General features: G+C 52.7%; 5 protein-coding genes across 5 annotated transcripts; 2 read left to right on the forward strand and 3 right to left on the reverse strand.

The window, feature by feature from the left end:
- Positions 1-3765: 3765 nt before the first annotated feature.
- On the forward strand, positions 3766-4767 carry CTRU02_204905 (Endo-beta-1,4-glucanase D; the record flags this gene model as incomplete). The annotated part of the gene is made up of 1 exon (XM_036732270.1): positions 3766-4767. One exon carries the CDS (start codon positions 3766-3768, stop codon positions 4765-4767), a length of 1002 nt encoding a protein of 333 aa, XP_036576046.1.
- Positions 4768-5716: 949 nt separating this feature from the next.
- CTRU02_204906 (membrane transporter) lies at positions 5717-7679 on the reverse strand (the record flags this gene model as incomplete). Its single annotated transcript, XM_036732269.1, has 4 exons — positions 5717-6345; positions 6401-7001; positions 7056-7225; positions 7304-7679. 4 exons carry the CDS (start codon positions 7677-7679, stop codon positions 5717-5719), a joined length of 1776 nt encoding a protein of 591 aa, XP_036576045.1.
- Positions 7680-10951: 3272 nt separating this feature from the next.
- CTRU02_204907 (uncharacterized protein) lies at positions 10952-12572 on the forward strand (the record flags this gene model as incomplete). The annotated part of the gene is made up of 2 exons (XM_036732268.1): positions 10952-11565; positions 11624-12572. 2 exons carry the CDS (start codon positions 10952-10954, stop codon positions 12570-12572), a joined length of 1563 nt encoding a protein of 520 aa, XP_036576044.1.
- Positions 12573-12996: 424 nt separating this feature from the next.
- On the reverse strand, positions 12997-13969 carry CTRU02_204908 (extradiol dioxygenase domain-containing protein; the record flags this gene model as incomplete). The annotated part of the gene is made up of 3 exons (XM_036732267.2): positions 12997-13493; positions 13565-13876; positions 13930-13969. The coding sequence occupies 3 exons, from the start codon at positions 13967-13969 to the stop codon at positions 12997-12999; spliced, it is 849 nt and encodes a 282-aa protein (XP_036576043.2).
- Positions 13970-14499: 530 nt separating this feature from the next.
- Positions 14500-17459, reverse strand: CTRU02_204909 (carbohydrate esterase family 9 protein; the record flags this gene model as incomplete). The annotated part of the gene is made up of 2 exons (XM_036732266.1): positions 14500-16173; positions 16233-17459. 2 exons carry the CDS (start codon positions 17457-17459, stop codon positions 14500-14502), a joined length of 2901 nt encoding a protein of 966 aa, XP_036576042.1.
- Positions 17460-18322: the final 863 nt, after the last annotated feature.

Below are 18322 nucleotides of genomic sequence, written 5' to 3' on the forward strand. Positions count from 1 at the left end.
ATTGTGACAGTAGACGTTGATCAAGTGACGCGACGATCGAGCAACTGTGCACGGACATTGATTGTGGCGATAAGATAAGAGCTTTCCAAAGAGCTTTCGGCCTCAGGTTCGTCAGAATCCTCAGGTGTTCAAATTCACAAAAAAAAAAAAAAAAAGGAAAAAAAAAAAAAAAAGGAGTTCCCCGCATAGGCTGTTTAGCGAGCGAACCTTACAGGCGGTACAAAGACATGATACGGCGGGCTTTTCCTTCCTTAAGATCCGCTGTTATGATTGACCAACTGGCTGCCGCAGCGTTGCAGCGCAAAATAAACAGGTGCTGTGACGGTGGAAAGGCCGGTTAAAAGTGCCGACCAGGCCGATATAGCCGACAGTCGCACTCTACACGCAATAGAGTTTCTGAGAAACTATAACTTTATAATTAAAGTAAAGATAAAAAATATGGATTGGTGGTCTTTTTTGTTTGATCCTCTCTTTTGCATATCGATATAGTGTTTAATCCGATCGTGTCCAACTTTTTTTCAACGTCCACCTTGGCCCTGTCAAGTCCTGCCAACGCCTTTTTCCAATCAACAGGGTTTCTCTGCTAAAATACGGAGTACTTAGGGGGCACATTCACCATTACTGAGATAATCCAGTGGAAACTCCAGACTCCAGTACATCCTGCTTGGCACGGCACCTAGGCCCGAACAGTGGAGAGCATCTACGGGAAAGGTACCGAGGGCGTGAGAGAGAGACAAAGTTGCTTTTTTTTTTTCTTTTTTTTCCAAGGGCCGAGCCATCGCTTATCTAGCACAGTTTCAAATCGAGCAGCGCTGTCAGGCCCCCAGTTGTCTCACACCCAAACCTCAACCTCGGGCGCCTATGTCTCGCCATGATGTAGTCTGTAGCGTGCTTCAACGACTCATGATGGAAATGTGCACATCGCTCACTTCCAACACATTCATCATTCTAATGCAATGCGCGGGAGAGCGGTTACGAAGCGGCAGCGCTTCCGGATACAAAGTAGCGGTTTTCCACCTCCCTTAACGAATTTCGTATTCGTCTATCACTATCCGGTACTGGCCTGCGGAAAACTCGGGCGCCAGCACTCGTCCACCCAGTCCACTAAGATTAGAGATGCGAAACCCTAGCAGCTACGGTTGCCTCTGCTAGCTATTCTCACCGCCGCCTGCAGAGCGGTGGACGGGACGCTGAAATTGCACCCCCAAAATATGCCCTGATTCCTTGATTCACTCAGCAACAATAGGACCCCCCTTCAGCGCCTAAGCAAGCATCTTCACATCGGATCTGCGGATGGATGCTGGGTCTGCCAGGTTCTTGCGAAATGAGCTTTCCAAATGGACCCCCCCAGAAGCCCCCGAAGCCAAGCTGATTTTTACGTGGTCCACCGCTTTAGCGAGCAAAGTGCTTGCTTGTTTATTTTATTTTGTATTTTACTGGTTTTTGCTCGCTTGTCTAAGGTAGTTCATCCTTCCGTGAGCCTAGGCCTAACTTATTCCTTCTTCGAGATTCCGTCCCCTATTCTAGCGCCTGGTTCAGAAGAACACTCATACATCCACCCTTTGTTTCCCCACACCACATCTCCTCGCCTGCATTCCGATGAGAGCGAAGGATTCGGCTCACTGACTCTGCTTGGCCGGTCAGGCCGTCGCCAGCCATTGTCGCAGACATACAGACTGCTACCGTACCGCTCTTCGCTTCTGTGGTAGCGAGCAAATGAGATGCGATCCAGAATGGGTGGTGTAATCTGGATGCGACTAAGATGAAGATCATGCAACACGCGATCGTGGGACGACCACCACCATCACAACGCGTTGTTATTACGGATACCGTGAGGCTGTCGAGGAACTTTTTTTTTTCCCTTACCACTCTGAGCCCCATCCTCTTTTGAGGGGGGCTCAACCTCTTTGAGGAATATTCTCATTTCGGCCGAGCCCCCTGAGTCAACCTGTGAGTGCAGGCCAGAAGCCGGACACGGCATGAATGGTGAACGGGCAGCCGGGACCGTCTGAACCACGGGAAGACTCATCAATCTCATCTGTAGGCTCACGGGTCAGATCGTTCATCCCAGGCCAGTAAATGGCCCCGCCAGCTTCCCAGGACCGATCGTTGATGATTAACGTTTGCCCGCACACAGCCCGGGTCCCGGCCCCGACGCAATTTTCGCGCATCAATTTCGCCTCGTTCATTTGCCTTCCCCTTTTTACCCCTCCCCTGTCTACGTAGTACACGACAAGGAAAGGAGAAGAAGAAGGAAAAGGACGAAAGCTCGTCATCACGGTTCGCCGCCACTGCAGGCAGCCAGAAGACACCCGATTCGAGGAGAGAATTCGGATACGCCAACAGACGGGCGAAACGCGCCATTACATACAGACGTTGCACTTGAGTGAGGAGTCAGTCGACATCAGTTGGCGATAAAGATAGACTCTTGGGGCCCTAAGAGTAAGCTTGTCAACCCATTACCGACCCCATCACCAAGGCCATGATCTGACCTGGACCCTGGTCTGGCTGACTGGTGACGACCGATGTTAGCGTTGCACCGTGCATTGACAACCTGAAACTGGGCGATTATATGCTTCCTTCTCTTGTATTTTCCCCCAAAGAATGCCACCAACTTGACAGGTTTGTTGACGGGGTGGCCACCAACCAGCGTAGTGCTTTTTCTTCACTCCCTGGTGCCAACATGTTTCCCTCAAATGCAAAGTTGCCCTTGGGATTCCCCTCAAGGTTCTATCCTGGTTGGCAACAAGGGGGCGGTGGGTCACCGTCCATCATATCCTTGAGCAATCTTTCAACTCTGACTTGCTGGAACCCCAGGGAACCCGAGGCCCAAGAAGGTTGTTTGGGTTAGCCGCGCCGCTGCAGGGGGCTTCGCCGCACTCCACTATCCCCTTGTTTGCATGTTTCATATCCGCACCCTCACTCTAGTCGCAACGGCTTCATTAATGACCACCTCTCGGTTGCCGCCGATTGACAGGGATATGACAGACGTCAAAGGCTGTTAGCCCACCACATGGCTCCATCAGCCTCATCTCCTTCCCTACGTTTTGCAGCTTCTTGCAGCCTTGGCAGGGGAAGCAGATGAGACGAAAGTCTCCATCACCGCCCTCACGGCCTTCCTATACAGGGGGGACCCCCATGCCCCTCCGCGAGTCCATCTTGGCACTTTACTGCGAACTGGAGTCGCTGGATATGCTGTTCAACCCTCAGGGATATCAGTTGCCCCAGTTGCCCCCCCTGGTATCCTAGCTACTGACGGAATCGCCAGCTCTAGCCGCGCGATGAGGACTCCAGATGGGCCTTCCAGATTGGTTGCTCATGGCTGTTTAGTGCGGTGAGATGGGGCTACCACCGGAGATGGGCATAGATGATTCGAGATTGGGCGCACGATAGATGGGAGAGACGGGTGCTGAGATGGGAAATGGGCTTTAGGAGATGTACCCAAGATTGGAAAGAGGATCCATTCACACGCACACATACGCAACCTGCAAAACTGCAGATATGCCTTTGTTATAAAGTTGCTCCATCCCACACACGTCTACGCATTTCCCCTTCTCTCTCTTTTTTCCCCATCATCACAACTGGTGTCATTCTCTCATTCCTTGTACTCAGGTCTCTCTCTTGTTGGCTGTGCCATACACTCATTTCGAACTAGACGTTCATCCACGCTCACTAAGCACAACCTTGCAAAACGCACTTTCACTTCTTCAAACTCCCAAACTACTCTTATCCTCTTTTTTGAGACTTATCCAAAAAACCGCCAAAATGCGCTTCTCTTACACTGCTGCTGCTCTTGCTGTCCTGACCGGCCAGGTCGCTGCCCACGCCCGTGTCTACGGTGTCTGGGTTGACGGCAAGGAGGTCAAGGGCTCCGGTGACAAGGCCGGCAAGGACTCTTACATCCGTAGCCCCCCCAGCAACAGCCCCGTCAAGGACATCACCAAGTCCGACATTGTCTGCAACACCGCCGGTGCCACCGCCAAGGACGAGTTCGCCACCATCGCCGCCGGCAAGGACCTCGTCTTCGAGTGGTACCACGACAACCGCAACGACGACATCATCGACGGCTCCCACAAGGGTCCTCTCGTCACCTACATTGCCCCCTACACTGAGGGTGATGGCTCCGGCGCCATCTGGACCAAGATCGGTGAGGAGAAGTACGCCAACGGCAAGTGGCCCGTCGATGTTCTCAAGACCACCGGCAAGTCCCAGGGTGTCACCATCCCCTCCTCCCTGAAGGAGGGCAAGTACCTCGTCCGCCACGAGATCATCGCCCACCACGAGTCCGACACCACCTACGATGTCAACCCTGCCCGCGGTGCCCAGTTCTACCCCTCTTGCATCCAGATCGAGGTCACCGGCGGTGGCTCCGACGTTCCCCCCCAGAACTTCGACTTCATCGGTGGCTACAAGTACTCCGACAAGGGCATCCACTTCAACCTCTACAACGACGACGCCACCGCCTACAAGGCCCCCGGCCCTGAGGTCTGGACCGGCGGTGCTGGCTCCGGCAGCGGCTCTTCCCCCGCTCCCCCCACCACCACCAAGGCTCCCGCCGCCTCCTCTGCTGCTGCCGCCCCTACCACCCTCGCCACCCAGGTCAGCTCTGCTGCCCCCGTCGTCAGCTCTCCCGCTGCCGCCCCCTCTGCTCCCGCTGCCGCCAGCTCCAGCGCTGCTGCCGCTCCCATTGCCACCCCTACCAAGACCCCCGGCTCTACCTGCAAGCGCCGCCGCGCTGCCCGCAAGGCTCGCCGCTCTGCTCACTAAGCGTCTTTTCTTGACGCTCAGAGCGGTGCGATGGGAGGGAGACGAGTTAGTCAAAAGACACACATTAGAGTACACGGTTTCTGAAGTCCTTATGATGGTCTCATGAGAGCTGTGTGTGGATGGGAGTTGTTCATATTTTTTTACACCAAAGACACCAGATGTGCGAATCCAGGCTTCCTGCTTCCTGCCCGGTGCACGGTTCCCGAGGCTCGAGTTCGCACTTCTTTTGGACTCGGCCTCAAAATTCTGCATTCCTGTACATAGTACCTTGTATAGCATTAAGCCTGCATATACCATGATTTTTCAGCGTTCCAATCATTTGTGTGTGATCATCAAACGTGTGTGATTATCAAACGTGACTTGCCGCCCTCAAGTGTGATTTGGATGTCCTCCTGAACTTCTAGTTTTAGAAAGTCGAAACGTTTCCATATTGTTGGAGCAAGCATCGCATATACGTTTATCCCAGTAAGTGGTATTGATAGGCGGAATCTACTTCCCAAAAAGGGCGCATATAAAATCCAGTCAATTGAAAAAAAGCTTTGCGTTGCTCTGAGATGGTTACCTGGGTCGTCATGCTCCTTGTTCGTCAGCAGATATTAAAGTAGCAACTCCCGTCACAGGTTGATGCTTGTCGTCGAATCGGGCTAGGTTGATGTCGCAATGAGGATCCGCACTAAGTAATATGGAAAGGATATTGAGTCAACACGCATGTATTAGCTGTGGTGAGTGGATCGGGCTGGCGCGTGCGATATATTGAATCGCCAAGACCGTTTCCGCTCAGTCAATATATTGCGCTTATAGGGACCTCCTAACATGTGGTTATCTATCCTCGACATTGCAAAAAACAATACCAAGCCGGAAAAGAGGGCCTTTTCGGCACAATGATTGGAACCGACGAACAGAATTTATCAATACCAAGAGAAATGAGAATACCCATAGCTTGATTCTATCACCTGAGTGTACCCTGAACATCCTGGCTCTTTCGCTGGTTAAAGTTTTGAGTTTCCTGCCACCTGGTCTCCTCAGTGGAAGCATTGGTCAGGGAGCGCTCATCCTTCGTCTCCATCATTTCGTTCGGTAACAGCGCCGTACTGATAACACAACCCAGCATGACGCCGCCAGCGAGATACAGCACACTGTTGACGTCTCCGTCTCCTGAGCCATCTGTCCGGCCGTATAAGTGCTGCGCAATGAGAGGACTGACGATGCCGAACAATCGGCCCCAGAAACCCGCAACGCCGCACGCCGTGCCGCGGACTGGTGCCGGGAACGCTTCGGGAGTCCATCCATAGAGAACGGCGTTGAACATGGACTGGAAAAAGTACTCCATCGCGAACAACCCTTCGTTCTTGGCCCTCGTATCTACTGTCGAGAAGAGAATAATCGACGTGCCCATGAGCGCGGCGGACAACACCATCGTCCACTTCCGTCCAATTGCCGGGATGTGATACATCAGTGCGCCGAGCAGCACACCGATGACGCCTGGCGCATACGTGTAAATGTACGCGGCATAGGTGGCCGAAAGGCTCACCGACTGGGAGCCGTTCTTGAGAGCTAAAATTCGCGGCAAGTAATGGCCTAAACGAAGTGATCAGTAACCAGTTCTCTTTTTTGGTGAGTGCAAAACACTTACCCGCGACGGTGAATCCCCAAAAGTCCATAATGTACGTCAGCCAGACCAGGATCGTTAGACGAGTCATCTGAAAGCCGTCAAAGAGCATCTTGTACCGGCCGAGCTCCATTTTCGCCTTTGCTGTCCACTTCATGTTCTGCTGCCTTGCTCCGCCGCCAAGCGCAGGCGTCGCGCTGAGTGCGCTGCTCACGGAGCCTTCATGCTCGTCACTTGTTAGAGACTCGAACATCTCTAGAGTGAGGCCACAATGCTTCTTGTTGACCTTGGCCATGTGCTGAAGGGTCTCGATGGCTCTGGCGTCATGTCCACGGTAAATGAGATACTTTGGCGTTTCTTGGAATTTGAAGACGAAGAAGCGGAGGATAAAGACGAAAAGTGTGATTGCGCCGAGTGTGAAGAGTAGGTATCTCCATCCCATGTTGTCAGCGCGCGCACAACACTCCACTCCAGGTTCGGCGGTGTTGCATGATGGCAGCGGCTCATCCTCGGAAAAGTTTGGCGAGCATGAGTAAACAGGAATGAAGCCAAAGGCGATGGCACTGCATACGACTACGCCGATAGGTTGAAAGATGGACAGGCAAGCAAGAAGGAAGCGTCTGTTCTGCTTAGGAGTCAGGATTATCAAGAACAGTAAAGACAAATCAGGCCTGCTTACTTGTGGGATAAACTCCAGAGTAATCGTAGTGTCGATAGGGATGTTGCCGCCCACACCGACACCCACAAAGGCCGTGAGCACGAGGAAGGTGTTGTAATTATTCGAGGCACCGAGACAAAGTCCGAATATTGAGGCGATAAGGCAAGTCAAGTTGAAAGCCCAGGTACGACCTGATTGACGTCAATTACGCCAACCACAGGAATGATATTCAAAACAAGGACCTAGCGCTGAAAATGAACATCACTTACCAATGATGTCTGCTAAAAAGCCCCAAACAAACGCCCCGGCCGTCAATCCGGCATTGAAGCTAGTCGCGATGTTGCCCGATGCACCGTCACCAAAGCCCATCTCCTGCTGCAGAGGGCTGAGGACGAGGCCGAATGCCTGCGCCCAAAGAAGATCGAGCATGTATCCGAAGCCGCACAAAGCCCATATGTACCATTGGTACTTTCCCATGCCTTGAGTATCGATCTCGCGGTTGATGAGGACGCATTTCTTTTCATACAACGTCAGTCCGTCTAGACCATGGAGCATGGGACTTTCCGCGCCACTTCTCTCTGCATGACCTAATCCGTATGCCGGCCCACTGTCGAGGGGCAACTTTGTTGTATCAGAGCCAGACATTGTGCCTGTTGATCCCGGATATCTCAAGCAAGGGGGATTTAGACCAGAGTCAAGATAGCTGTCAGAATATTGAAACAGCACGTAGATCAATATTAATATGTATGTGACAGGGCAGCCCTAGCTGTGAGATAAAAGTTTCTCTGCTCGGCTGAGGCGTTTAAAGCGGCTCTCAATGACGAACAGGTACTTTTGGAGTCGTTGATGTCATGAATGAGGGGACCAATGGATGAGATACAGTGTCATGTCATTACCTGGCCACAATTGGCCCAACCTTTTTTATGTTGCATCATGCATGTGAGAAAATACCATTGCGGACATGATCATGCGAAAATTAAAAGTTCGGTGTTGGGATGAACCACATGGTTGGCTCTGTGTCATTGGCAGCCACGTGTGAGGGTGTTGGCTGATAGCTTGGTTCGACGAAGCGGTCAGATTACAGCCGAAAACAAACTCAAAACACGTGAGATTTAGGTAGAGAAGTAACAGGCCACTGCTGATCTACAAGTGTGTGGGAGCATTCGAAGCGGATTCGGCTCCTGGCTCTCACTGAAGAGTTGAGTAAGTATTCCGTCATTGACTTAGTCTCTCAGCCTAGCGACCCCATACTCGACAAGAAATTCGTTCTAGGCCATGGTGAGGAAGTGGGAATTTGACAGTAGATGGGGAATAAGCTTCGAAAGTCACTTCTTGCAGCAGTATTTGATAATATCGAAGTTACACTGGAACTGTTGACGTCATCAACGCCCAAGTCAATGAGTGCAGCACCTAAGCCTTCTACAATTGAGAGTCTCACCTAGAGATAAATACAATACGACTCGTTTGATTTGCTCCCATTAAAAAAACGCAGGGTCCTGCTTAAGAGTGAGCTGCAATATATTCAGGCGACAGATATAACCTTCAACTTTGGAACCTAAAGGTCACCAAAGTATCTGGAAAGTGAGGCCTTCATCAATGGCACTTGTATTCGAGCGACAAAAAGTCAAGGAGAGATATCATGCTCTTAAATTTATACCGGAGAATTCACAATTGAGACTATCTTTAATGAACCCAGTTGTGAAGAAAGCGTTGTAACAACCGCGTTTTAACTCTTTACCCCATACTTGGCACGTAACTTGAGTGGCCCTATTTCAGGCAGGCATTCGGACATGCCGCCTCCTTAATTGAAGGGCTGCGTCTTGGATTTCTTGTTTACTAGGTACCGAGAGTTCGGTACGCGATAGACATTAACTGAGTTTTCTCGCGCCAAATTCCAGTAATGCAAAGCATATGAATCTCCTTGTCACGGGATGAAGGGAAATCGTTACTGCCTTGGACAGAAGTGGTGTTAGGATCATCGATACTCTTTCCCACCATAGTTCTGGGCCCTGGGAATCATTGGCAGCCGTTATGGTTTGTGGCTTTTGGTGGCGCATGTTTGTTGACTTCTTGCCCGGATCATTATCAACTGGCATGTTTCCCACGAGGCTAGAAGTGGCGGCGGAGAAAGCTCTCCTTTACAGATGAGCTCTTAGCCCGCATCTTGTTCGCCCAGACAATCAGTCGCAGCCTGATACACGCTATACTCAGTTTCGAGATGGGTAAACCCCCATTTGAGCAAATTCGGTATTCAAGGTTGCACACATAAGCCGCTGACGGAAAAGTTTCATAGTTCAAGGGACGGCAAACGGGAAATCCATCGCCAGTCTCCACGTGCGGTCTGTGCTTCGTGATCATAGCTTAACTTCGAGGAATACGCGCCCGAGAAATGTAGGTTCCCAGGACGGGAGACGAGAACGCCTCCTGTTTGATCTTGGGCAATTGGTGCGGCAAACCGAGCTAGAAACGAAGGCCTAAACTATCGCTAGGGTTCAAGACAGCTCCAAGACGAGGCTCTTTGTTCAGGTGTAAGACTGCTTGCAATGTCGAGATAAGCCGCGGAATGCGCGCAACTGTTCCCTCGGCTTTTTTTGCATTGGCACGCGTTGCTGGGCATTTTTGTGTATTTAGAGTTGGTCTCGCATTCCCAACCCGCGGATACTCTACCGAACAAAAACGCCCCCCAGGCCCAATGCAGATGTCTTTCGAATTCCGATCCACCTATCCTCGACATTCGCCTGGCGCGTATTGAGTTCTCTTCTTCCCACGTTTTTCCATCCTACCCTCCACTGGACGGGCGAAATGCGCTGATCTGGAGCCGCACAAGATCTCACGGCCCCTAAGGGAGGTCGGACTGGTGCTTCTACAAAAATGTGCTCCCATGCAGAGGAAAGGACGCGAGCACGGACAAGGATACGTCAGAGCTTCACATGCAAAGATCCCCCCCGCACAAACTTTGGACGAAAATACCACCAGATCTAGCGTAATTCTAGGTCTTGAAAGAGGCGCTGGCCACTCTGCGGCTTCTCACAAAGAACTGGACCAATGTGAGAAAAGAACCAGAATTCTGCCCAGATGCGCATCAACATTTAGGGCTGTTGTTGCTTGGGGGGCCCGTCCCAAGATGCGCAGGCAGCAAAAGTCCAACTTAGCTGCAGCGGAATCAACTCGGGTCCAGGACCGGCGGAGCCGGGATGGTCAATGCCATTCATGCCATCCGGTCTTTCCTCGCTCCCAAAGGTTGGGGTCATGAGCAAACCAATGGTTCGCTGCAGGGTCGTTGCCGGCTGCAAGGTACGGTAAGACTAGCTCAATGGGTTGCGGGTTGCAGCTCTCTTATTTGAGCACTAGGGGTATCTTGTTAAGACATTGGCATTGAGCGTCACTCGCGGAGGCGGGAAACGACTGACGAGAACTTCCTCAACACAATGATGATGGAGCCTTGCCTCCAGAGCAACGGGGGCGTTGAGAAAATAAACAAACCGAATAAATGCCAAAACAAACTTCCTAAACCAATTTCTCACTCCTCACTACGTTTCCCAATAGGTCGCACTCAAGACGGTCAAGGCACGGGGCGGATTTGGGTGTGGAATGCGCCACCACACAAGCGCTCCGCGCCGGTGTCTGCAACAAGATTGCCCGAGCGGCAGGAATGATAAGGGAGGGCGAGAACGACGAGAAATCAATAACAACAACGCAACTGAGGTTTAAAGAACCCAGCTGCACACCAAGTCTTTAACGAACGTTACCTATCTGCTCTGGCTGAACCCCTTGCTCTCCGCTTTCCGAATACTCGGCCTATTTACCCCGTGGTTAGCTAGGTAGCTACATCTGAGCTTCGTTCTGCTCTCCAGAATACCCTAACCCTACATTATTTTCACCAACAGCAAATCCTCCTTCGGGAGGTCTTGGTCTCGATGCCGTCCATCGCAGCAAAAAGGTCACCGACAGCCTCGCCTAGCATGCCTTGGCTCGCGAGGTCGCCATCTCACCAGTCGCCCATCACATCTCCTCGTTCCTCCCAGTCCCCTCGAAGCTCACCACGAAGTTCGCCGAGATCAAGTTTGTGTGGTCCGATAAAGAACTATGGCCCATCAGTCACATACATCCCGCCGTTGATCGACGGAGCTTGCGGTACGGTACCACTGGCTCAGAAGCCGATGCTTTCGCTGCTCCATGATGACTTGCGGGAGATGTGGCGGATGATGCCGGGACTGATGTCCTCACTAAGGACACACATCACCAACCACCGCACACATTTGTCGAAAAACCACCTGAAGGATATTATCGTTCAGCTCAGTCTTGCAATTGTCGAAGTGGCTGTGATCACTCTTGCCCTACCTTTATTCATCGTCTTGCCTGGCATCCTATTTGTAGCATGGCTGGGAACGTCAATGAGCTTGGTCCTGGGTCTGAGCTGGTTGATGAACGGGAGTGATATCATGGCAAGCTGCGACGAGTTTGGCAATAACACCCCACAGCCAGAGGAAAACGAGGAGAAATGGATCTTCATCGGTGGCATGGGAACCAGGTGAGTGTTTCTCCAGTTTGCTCCGAGACCCGGACATTGCTAACAACAGTGTTTATAGTTCCACCCACCTCACACAATGCACCCTCCCCCGACTCGCAAGGCTCTTTGGAAAGTCCTTCAGCGGAATCCAAATGGCCACGTACGGCCTCCCCTTCGACATGCTCCTCCTCGCGATCCAACGCTGCTTCCCCTTCCAAACCCAAGCCTCGCGTACCCTCTACTCCGAGCTCCGCACCGCCCTCCTCGACACCGCCGTGATCCGGGTCGCCGTTCTAGCCCACAACAACGGCACCATCCCCATGGCACAGGTTCTCGCCCGTCTCTGCGCCGATATTCACCCCGAGAAACTCAACAAGCTCGAGATATACACCTTTGGCGCAGCCGCGCCGGAATTTGTCGTCCCGCTGGGTGAGAGCCGCAAATCCCGCTTCGAAGAAGCCGTCGTCGACGAGCGCGGGCCGCACATCGAGCACTTCGCGTACGCCAACGACCCCTTTGCGCAGATGGGCGTCCTGCGTGCGGTGAACAAGAAGTTCGACGGTCGTTTCTGCGGCGGCGTCTACATCATCCACAACCAGATCCCCCAACCTTCAGGCCACTGGATTCCCGACCCGCGCCCGGTCATGTTGCTGACGGACTACCTCTCTGCACTGTTCCCGGACCCATCATCGCCCTCGGCGCCCAGTAGCCTTCTCGACTACGTCATGGTCATTGACCGTGATGTTGCCGAGAGGCGCGAGCTGGCCGCCATGGCCAACCACGCACAAACAAAACGAACTCGAAAGGACAACCGCCGCCTCAGCTGGACGGGCCTGGGAGCCACCGTCGGCGGCAAAAACGGCGTAATGGATGGCGTCATGGGCCTCGAAATGGTGCGGAAGGGCTGCCGCGACTGCGACGGCCACCGCGGACGTGAAGTCAGCTGGCTCACCAAATACGTGCAAACCGGCTGGGTCGTGAAAGACTCGCACGTCGTCAACGCCATGGGCATTGGAGGCTACCAATGACCACTTTATTTTCCCCCCTATTCCGAATGTTTTAACAGATTAATGTGACACGCCAGCTTTGTATTTTCTTTTTTGCGTTTTCAAAATGAGGCTATGAAAGATGCGCTTTTTTTTTTTTTGTGAGGATATTCGGCGATTGATGGGTTTGGAGAACTGGATTTCCCATCAGCATTCGGCGTCGGTGTTCTCATAATTTTTTTGGACACATGGAGAATCATGATGCGATGATACGAATCGATGTATTACGAGTACGAGATACGGGGCGCACGCAAGGGTATGATCTCTCTGTATTGTCTCCTACTGGGAAAGAAAAAAATTAAAACTGGAAAAATGTGTAATCCCGCTTGAAATGAGTGCGGACAGGAGCCGGCGCTTAGGAAAGGACATTATATAGACGAGCTTCGGGGGCTACTAGTTAGATTAATCAAACACGTACATCTCCCCAGTAGTAGGTGTTGATGTCGAGACCCAGGAAATCGTCCTTGTAGACCCTGGCAACCTCGTCGTTGGCAGCGCCGGCGCACACTAACAGCGGCATAAAGTGCTCGCCGCCGCCACGCGGGTGCATGTCATAGCTGTGGCTGAATTTCCTCCAGCCTGACAGCGCCGCTTTCCTGTCCTCCCACTTCTCCTTGACGGTGGCGTCTGTGAGCTCCTTGTTCCACTCGTTGACCTGCTTGCCCAGCTTTGCAGCGGCGCTAGGGTCGCCCATGAAGAGGAAGCGCATCTTGGACAGGTTGTGAAGGGAAGCAAAGCCGGACCCCAAGATGGCGACATTGGAGTCCCGTAGTGCCGAGAGGGCACGGCCCATACGGATGTGCTCTTCAGGGTCCTCGGAAACAAGGACGGAGAGCTGGATGATAGGGACGTTGGCAGCGGGGTTGACGAGGAGCATGGGAATGAACACGCCGTGGTCCCAACCTTTTGTCTCGTGTTAGTCTTTGACCTGGTTCTCGGGTAGGGAGAGGCCATCATAAGGCATTAAGACATACCTCGTTGTGAGTCGAGGACTGGTGAGAGACCCTCCTTCTCAAGAGCCGTCTTCACCTCCTCTGCGATACTTGGCGATCCGGGGGCGGGGTACTTGAGTGAGTATGCCTCCCGCGGGAAGCCGCCATAGTCATAGTAAAGGTTATGGCTAGCGCCTGACGAGATGGTTGGTCTGACTTCGGACCAGTGTGCCGTTACGACGACAATAGCCCTGGGGGCCTCTGGGGTGTTTAGTTTGAGAATCTTTGGCACGCGGTTCTTCAATGAAGCTGTGATGGACGCATGGCCGGGGTCTCCAAGGACGGGCATGGGACCTGTGTGTCTGTTAGTGAGAAGAAATCCAGGGGCCTGATTGGTGCCGGCTTACCACCACCGTGTGAAACGCAAACAACTGCAGCACGCGTCATGGTAGATGATGATGATGATGTATTCTGTCTAGTTGAGTTTCTGCCAAAAGCCAGGATAGTTCCGGGGAATCGTAAACTTCTAAAGCGAGTTGTTAAGGTTGGTGTCATTCGAATTTTGTTGGTTGTCATTGGGCCCATACTTCCAAGATCACTGGAGAGCGAGGCAGGGGGACTTCAAATACCAACCGCATCCGTTCAGTAGGCTTCGCATCGGCTCTTCTCATTGGTCAGTTTGAAATACCCCCGGATCTGTGACAACCGGGATCAGATTGGTAATAACCGCGCGGGACCACAGAAAAGATACCGCCGCACCGGCACTGTCAGCGGCAAATGGGGCTGCCGTTTCTACGCATTGTATCCGTATGGTCAATAATTCTATGGGTCTCGTGAAGGAGCCTACTTAGAATACATCAAAGAGGCGTTCCGAACGTGCGCGCGCGCGCGGAAGCCCACTTCCGAACAACGGAATCTCGGTTCTTAATACAGTTGCCTTTCCAACATCTGATTATTATCATTTCCACCTTGTTCGCTTACACGAAAACTGACACCGTCTCGCGGCCGTTGCCGACAGCACGCACTCTTCCGCCAATTTCGAGCGGGCTGCCCTCGTGCACAACAAAGTGGCGAGAGCCCTTGGCCTGCGGCTCTTCGACACCAAGAATCTTGTAGATGTTGCTGGAAACCAAATCCAAGGCCTTCTTGCCATTCAGCCGGCTGCCTCCGTTTTGGTACGCAATACCCGCAAGCAATCCCAGGTCGCGAATCAGCCAATCCTCCTCCAATCCAATCGCCGTTACAACTCCCGCATCGAGCAGAGTGTCGATCGCAGTGCCATTCGTCAAAGGTGCACCAGTGAGAGAACGCCTCTGATCCCAGGTGTTCGAGTACGACTGGAAAGGTGCAAGAACGACACCAACACCAGCGGACGCCAGCTCGGTCGCAACGAGATGCGATTCCGCGCCTCCGATGATGCCAACTCGGAGCTTGGGGGATTCTGAAGACTGACTCTTGGCAGCCAGAGCCTCCTCCACGGCCGACTTGAGTCTCAGAATCGCAATGATAGTGTCAGCGCTATGCACTGTGAGAATCAACGGCAGCTCTCCGTTGACGACCTTCTTGAGATAGACGGCCTCCGAGAAGGGATCCGAGCCAGTATCGTTGGACGCAACTGCTTCCAAAAGGGTGTGGCGGAGTGCGCCAATGGCTCCAGAGATGGATGGGTTATCACCTCTCTTGGCAGCCAGTGTCAAGGTGCGATGGAGCGCAACATCTTCACCCCAGACGGCATCTTTTTCAAAAGCGTGCAGGGCACCAGTGTTGAAGCCAACACTGGTTCCAGAGTGAGTTGCTTGGCCGGAGAACTTGGGGGCTGAGATGGCCTTGGTGACACCGTAACGGAGTGCAACGTGCAGCTTCTTGTTGTCCAGTGCAAGTCCGTCAATGCCCCTGCTGAATCCAGAGCTGCGGCCGTTGTCCGTATCAGCTTCGCCGTCAATCTCGTTGAGGCCAATGCTAGAGCCGAAGGCAGTGAAAGATTCGGTAATATGGCCATTCTTGAGGTTAATGATCTTCTTTGAGGAGGATTTAGCGGCAGCGACTTCTTCGGTGCAAGTGCCGATGCACTTGATGGCACCATCAGAAACCACGACGTTGACTGGCTCAGCGCTCGAGGACTTCTCCTCGCCGGACAGCCAAACGTTGGCAACTCCAGTGAAAACTACATCCTTTAAGTCGGTCGCCTCCTCAGTGATGTTTGCCAGCTCCGGCTCAGGAGAGATGGGCCCGGTCAATGGCTTATCAAGCTCGAAGGGGTCAGAGAACTGAGCGGCTCCGTCAATCCAAACTTGAACTGGCGCAGCGCCAACGCTGAGGGGATCACTGTCCCACACAGCGATATCTGCATCAAAACCAGGCTTGATCTTTCCGATTCTCTGTCCCAAGCCCAGAAGCTCCGCAGGGGCGGATGTGACACTGGCCAAAGCTGCGTGGTAAGGGAGGCCGTACTTGTACGCCTTCGCAGCCTCGAAGAGAACGTGCTGGGCGTTCAGGACAGGGTTGTCACTGACATAGACAGGGGTAAGGCCATTCTCCCAAAGAATCTTGCCGGCGTATTCAGAAGCGACGTACGACTCTGACTTGTAGTACATGTTGTCGGCAAATAGAGCAGAGGCAGGCGGGCGGCCTCCCCAGGTTCGCTTCAAGATCTGTGGTTCTCGTTAGTGGTTACTCCCATAGCACGAACTTGAGAGTCATTTAGGCGTACCTCGGGAACAAGATATGTTTGGTGAGCATGGTGGAATGCTCGCACGGGGAATTTGAACTCGTTGGTGTGGTCAACAAATGCCTCCAAGTCAGGAATAGTGTAGCAATGTGTGTTAATGTGCACTTGGCCTCGCAAGGCGGCGCTAAGGCTCTCCCACTTCAGGTCTTGAGGCAAGTATTGGGTCTGGCTCTCAACACCGAACTTGTCGGCAGCATCGCACCAGTCATCCTGCTCCCGTACAAGCTTTGCGGCCTGCTCGAAGGCGTGACGGAACTCCCAGCTTTCGCCGAGGCGAGAGAAGGGGCTGTGGCCAACCTTTCCGTAGACGCGCTTCGCATTCTCTCCGCATGCCATCTTCATGTAGCGCCAGTTACGGTCAGGGTCGGCCAGCATATCCTCAGCAGAGAACTCAGTACGACCATCGGGCTTACCGACGGCATGCTTGATAACGTAGGCTTCGCCACCAATGTTGTTGCCAGAGCCCGGCAGAACCAGCGAGGTGGTGACACCGCCGGACTTGATAACCTGAATCTGGGGATCAAGAGGGTTCAGGCCGTCGATCGAGCGCACGTAGGGAGTAATATCGTTGGACATCTCATTGACGTCCTGGTTGCCGTTGAGCTCGGGCAGAGCGCCGACACCGGCGTGGGAGTGCATGTCGATGACACCACTGGTGAGCTGGCGGCCCTTTGCATCATAGACCTGAGTGTCCTTGGGAAGGGAGTCGAGCGAAATGTCAGCCTCAACCTTTTGAATGAGACCGTAATCGATCAGGACATCGGCAGTGATCCATGAGTATCCCTTGCCGGCGCGATCATCTGCAGGAGAGGTACCCTCTGCGGGTTCGCCGACCCAGACGGTGGCATTTCGAATCAGAGTCGGACGCTGGCCCTCGACGTATCGTGCATTCTTCTTGCGGCCGAGGCCAATGGGGTCCTGAGGCTTGCGTCGCAGGGCGGCACAAGTCTCCAGATCCTGCTGCAAGCGGGCAGCCGATAGGTTGCTGGACGGCTTGCTGGAAGGCAAGAATGAGAGCTGCTTCCATTGAGCGAAGGCAATAAAGCCAAGGCACAATACGATCAGCTTCATGCTACGACTAGGTCGTAGCCAGCGCTTCGAATGCGTGTGGTGGTGATGGTGGTGCGACGAGCGCCGCGAGCCCGAGGGCAGTGGGGCATCGCTGTAAGGCGGAAGACCGCTCTTCTCCGGGTCCATGTTGGCGACCATCAGTTGGTGGTCAATTGTGTTGAAAACGAGGGGGAGGAATTGAAGGTCTGGAAAGAAATAGGATTCGACTCAGACTAAGTATCGAGCCCACATCTCTCAAAGGATGCGGTCGGTTGGCCGAGTCCTTTGCCCGAAAGAGAAGGTGACTGGCGGGCCGGCTGGATAATCGGCCGGCGTTTCAACCCAAGAACGCAAACATCGTCGCCGAGACAGAGCTTTGGGGTAGCTATCGGTGCTCCTCGGTCGCGATTTCGGCCACTGTGAGTGGTCAACGACATGGATGATGGTGAGCGCGTGGAGTCGAATGAGGAGCTCACCCCAGTTGTCTCAGTCAAGGAGCTTTGCGTGATTACGTAGCTGGAGTGATAAGCTTTTGATTATATAATGTTTCTCTTTTTTTTCTTTTTTTTCTTCTCTTCTTAGTGTAATTTCCACCGAGAATAGTGGGTCTCAGGTCTGGAAGCTCCGGGTGAAGACTCTTATCTTATCAGCCATGGCGGGGCATTTCACTATCTGTTACTGTGACTGATTCCCTGTTATCGACAGCAACGTCATTCGGGGTGCGATATCGCAAGCTTGTCGCCGTCCAATATGGGAGCCCAAAATGAAAGTAATCGGCTCTGGATGATGCTTCCTTTTTTCTTTTTCTTTTTTTTTTTTATCAAGTATCTCTTAAGATTACTCCGCTCGTCATCGTCAGAATGCCACTCTTCGAATTGCCTCAGTTACTATGATGTCTCCTCACATCAACATCCCTCAAGATGCCGCTTCTGCAATGACTGGTAGGCTCAAGAACCTTATTATATTGTATGCCTAAGCAGTTAGATCGATGTCTCCTTAATCATTTCTTCCTCTGAATAACC

This window comes from Colletotrichum truncatum (assembly GCF_014235925.2).
Source record: "Colletotrichum truncatum strain CMES1059 chromosome Unknown Contig_0003, whole genome shotgun sequence".
Classification (NCBI taxonomy): domain Eukaryota; kingdom Fungi; phylum Ascomycota; class Sordariomycetes; order Glomerellales; family Glomerellaceae; genus Colletotrichum; species Colletotrichum truncatum.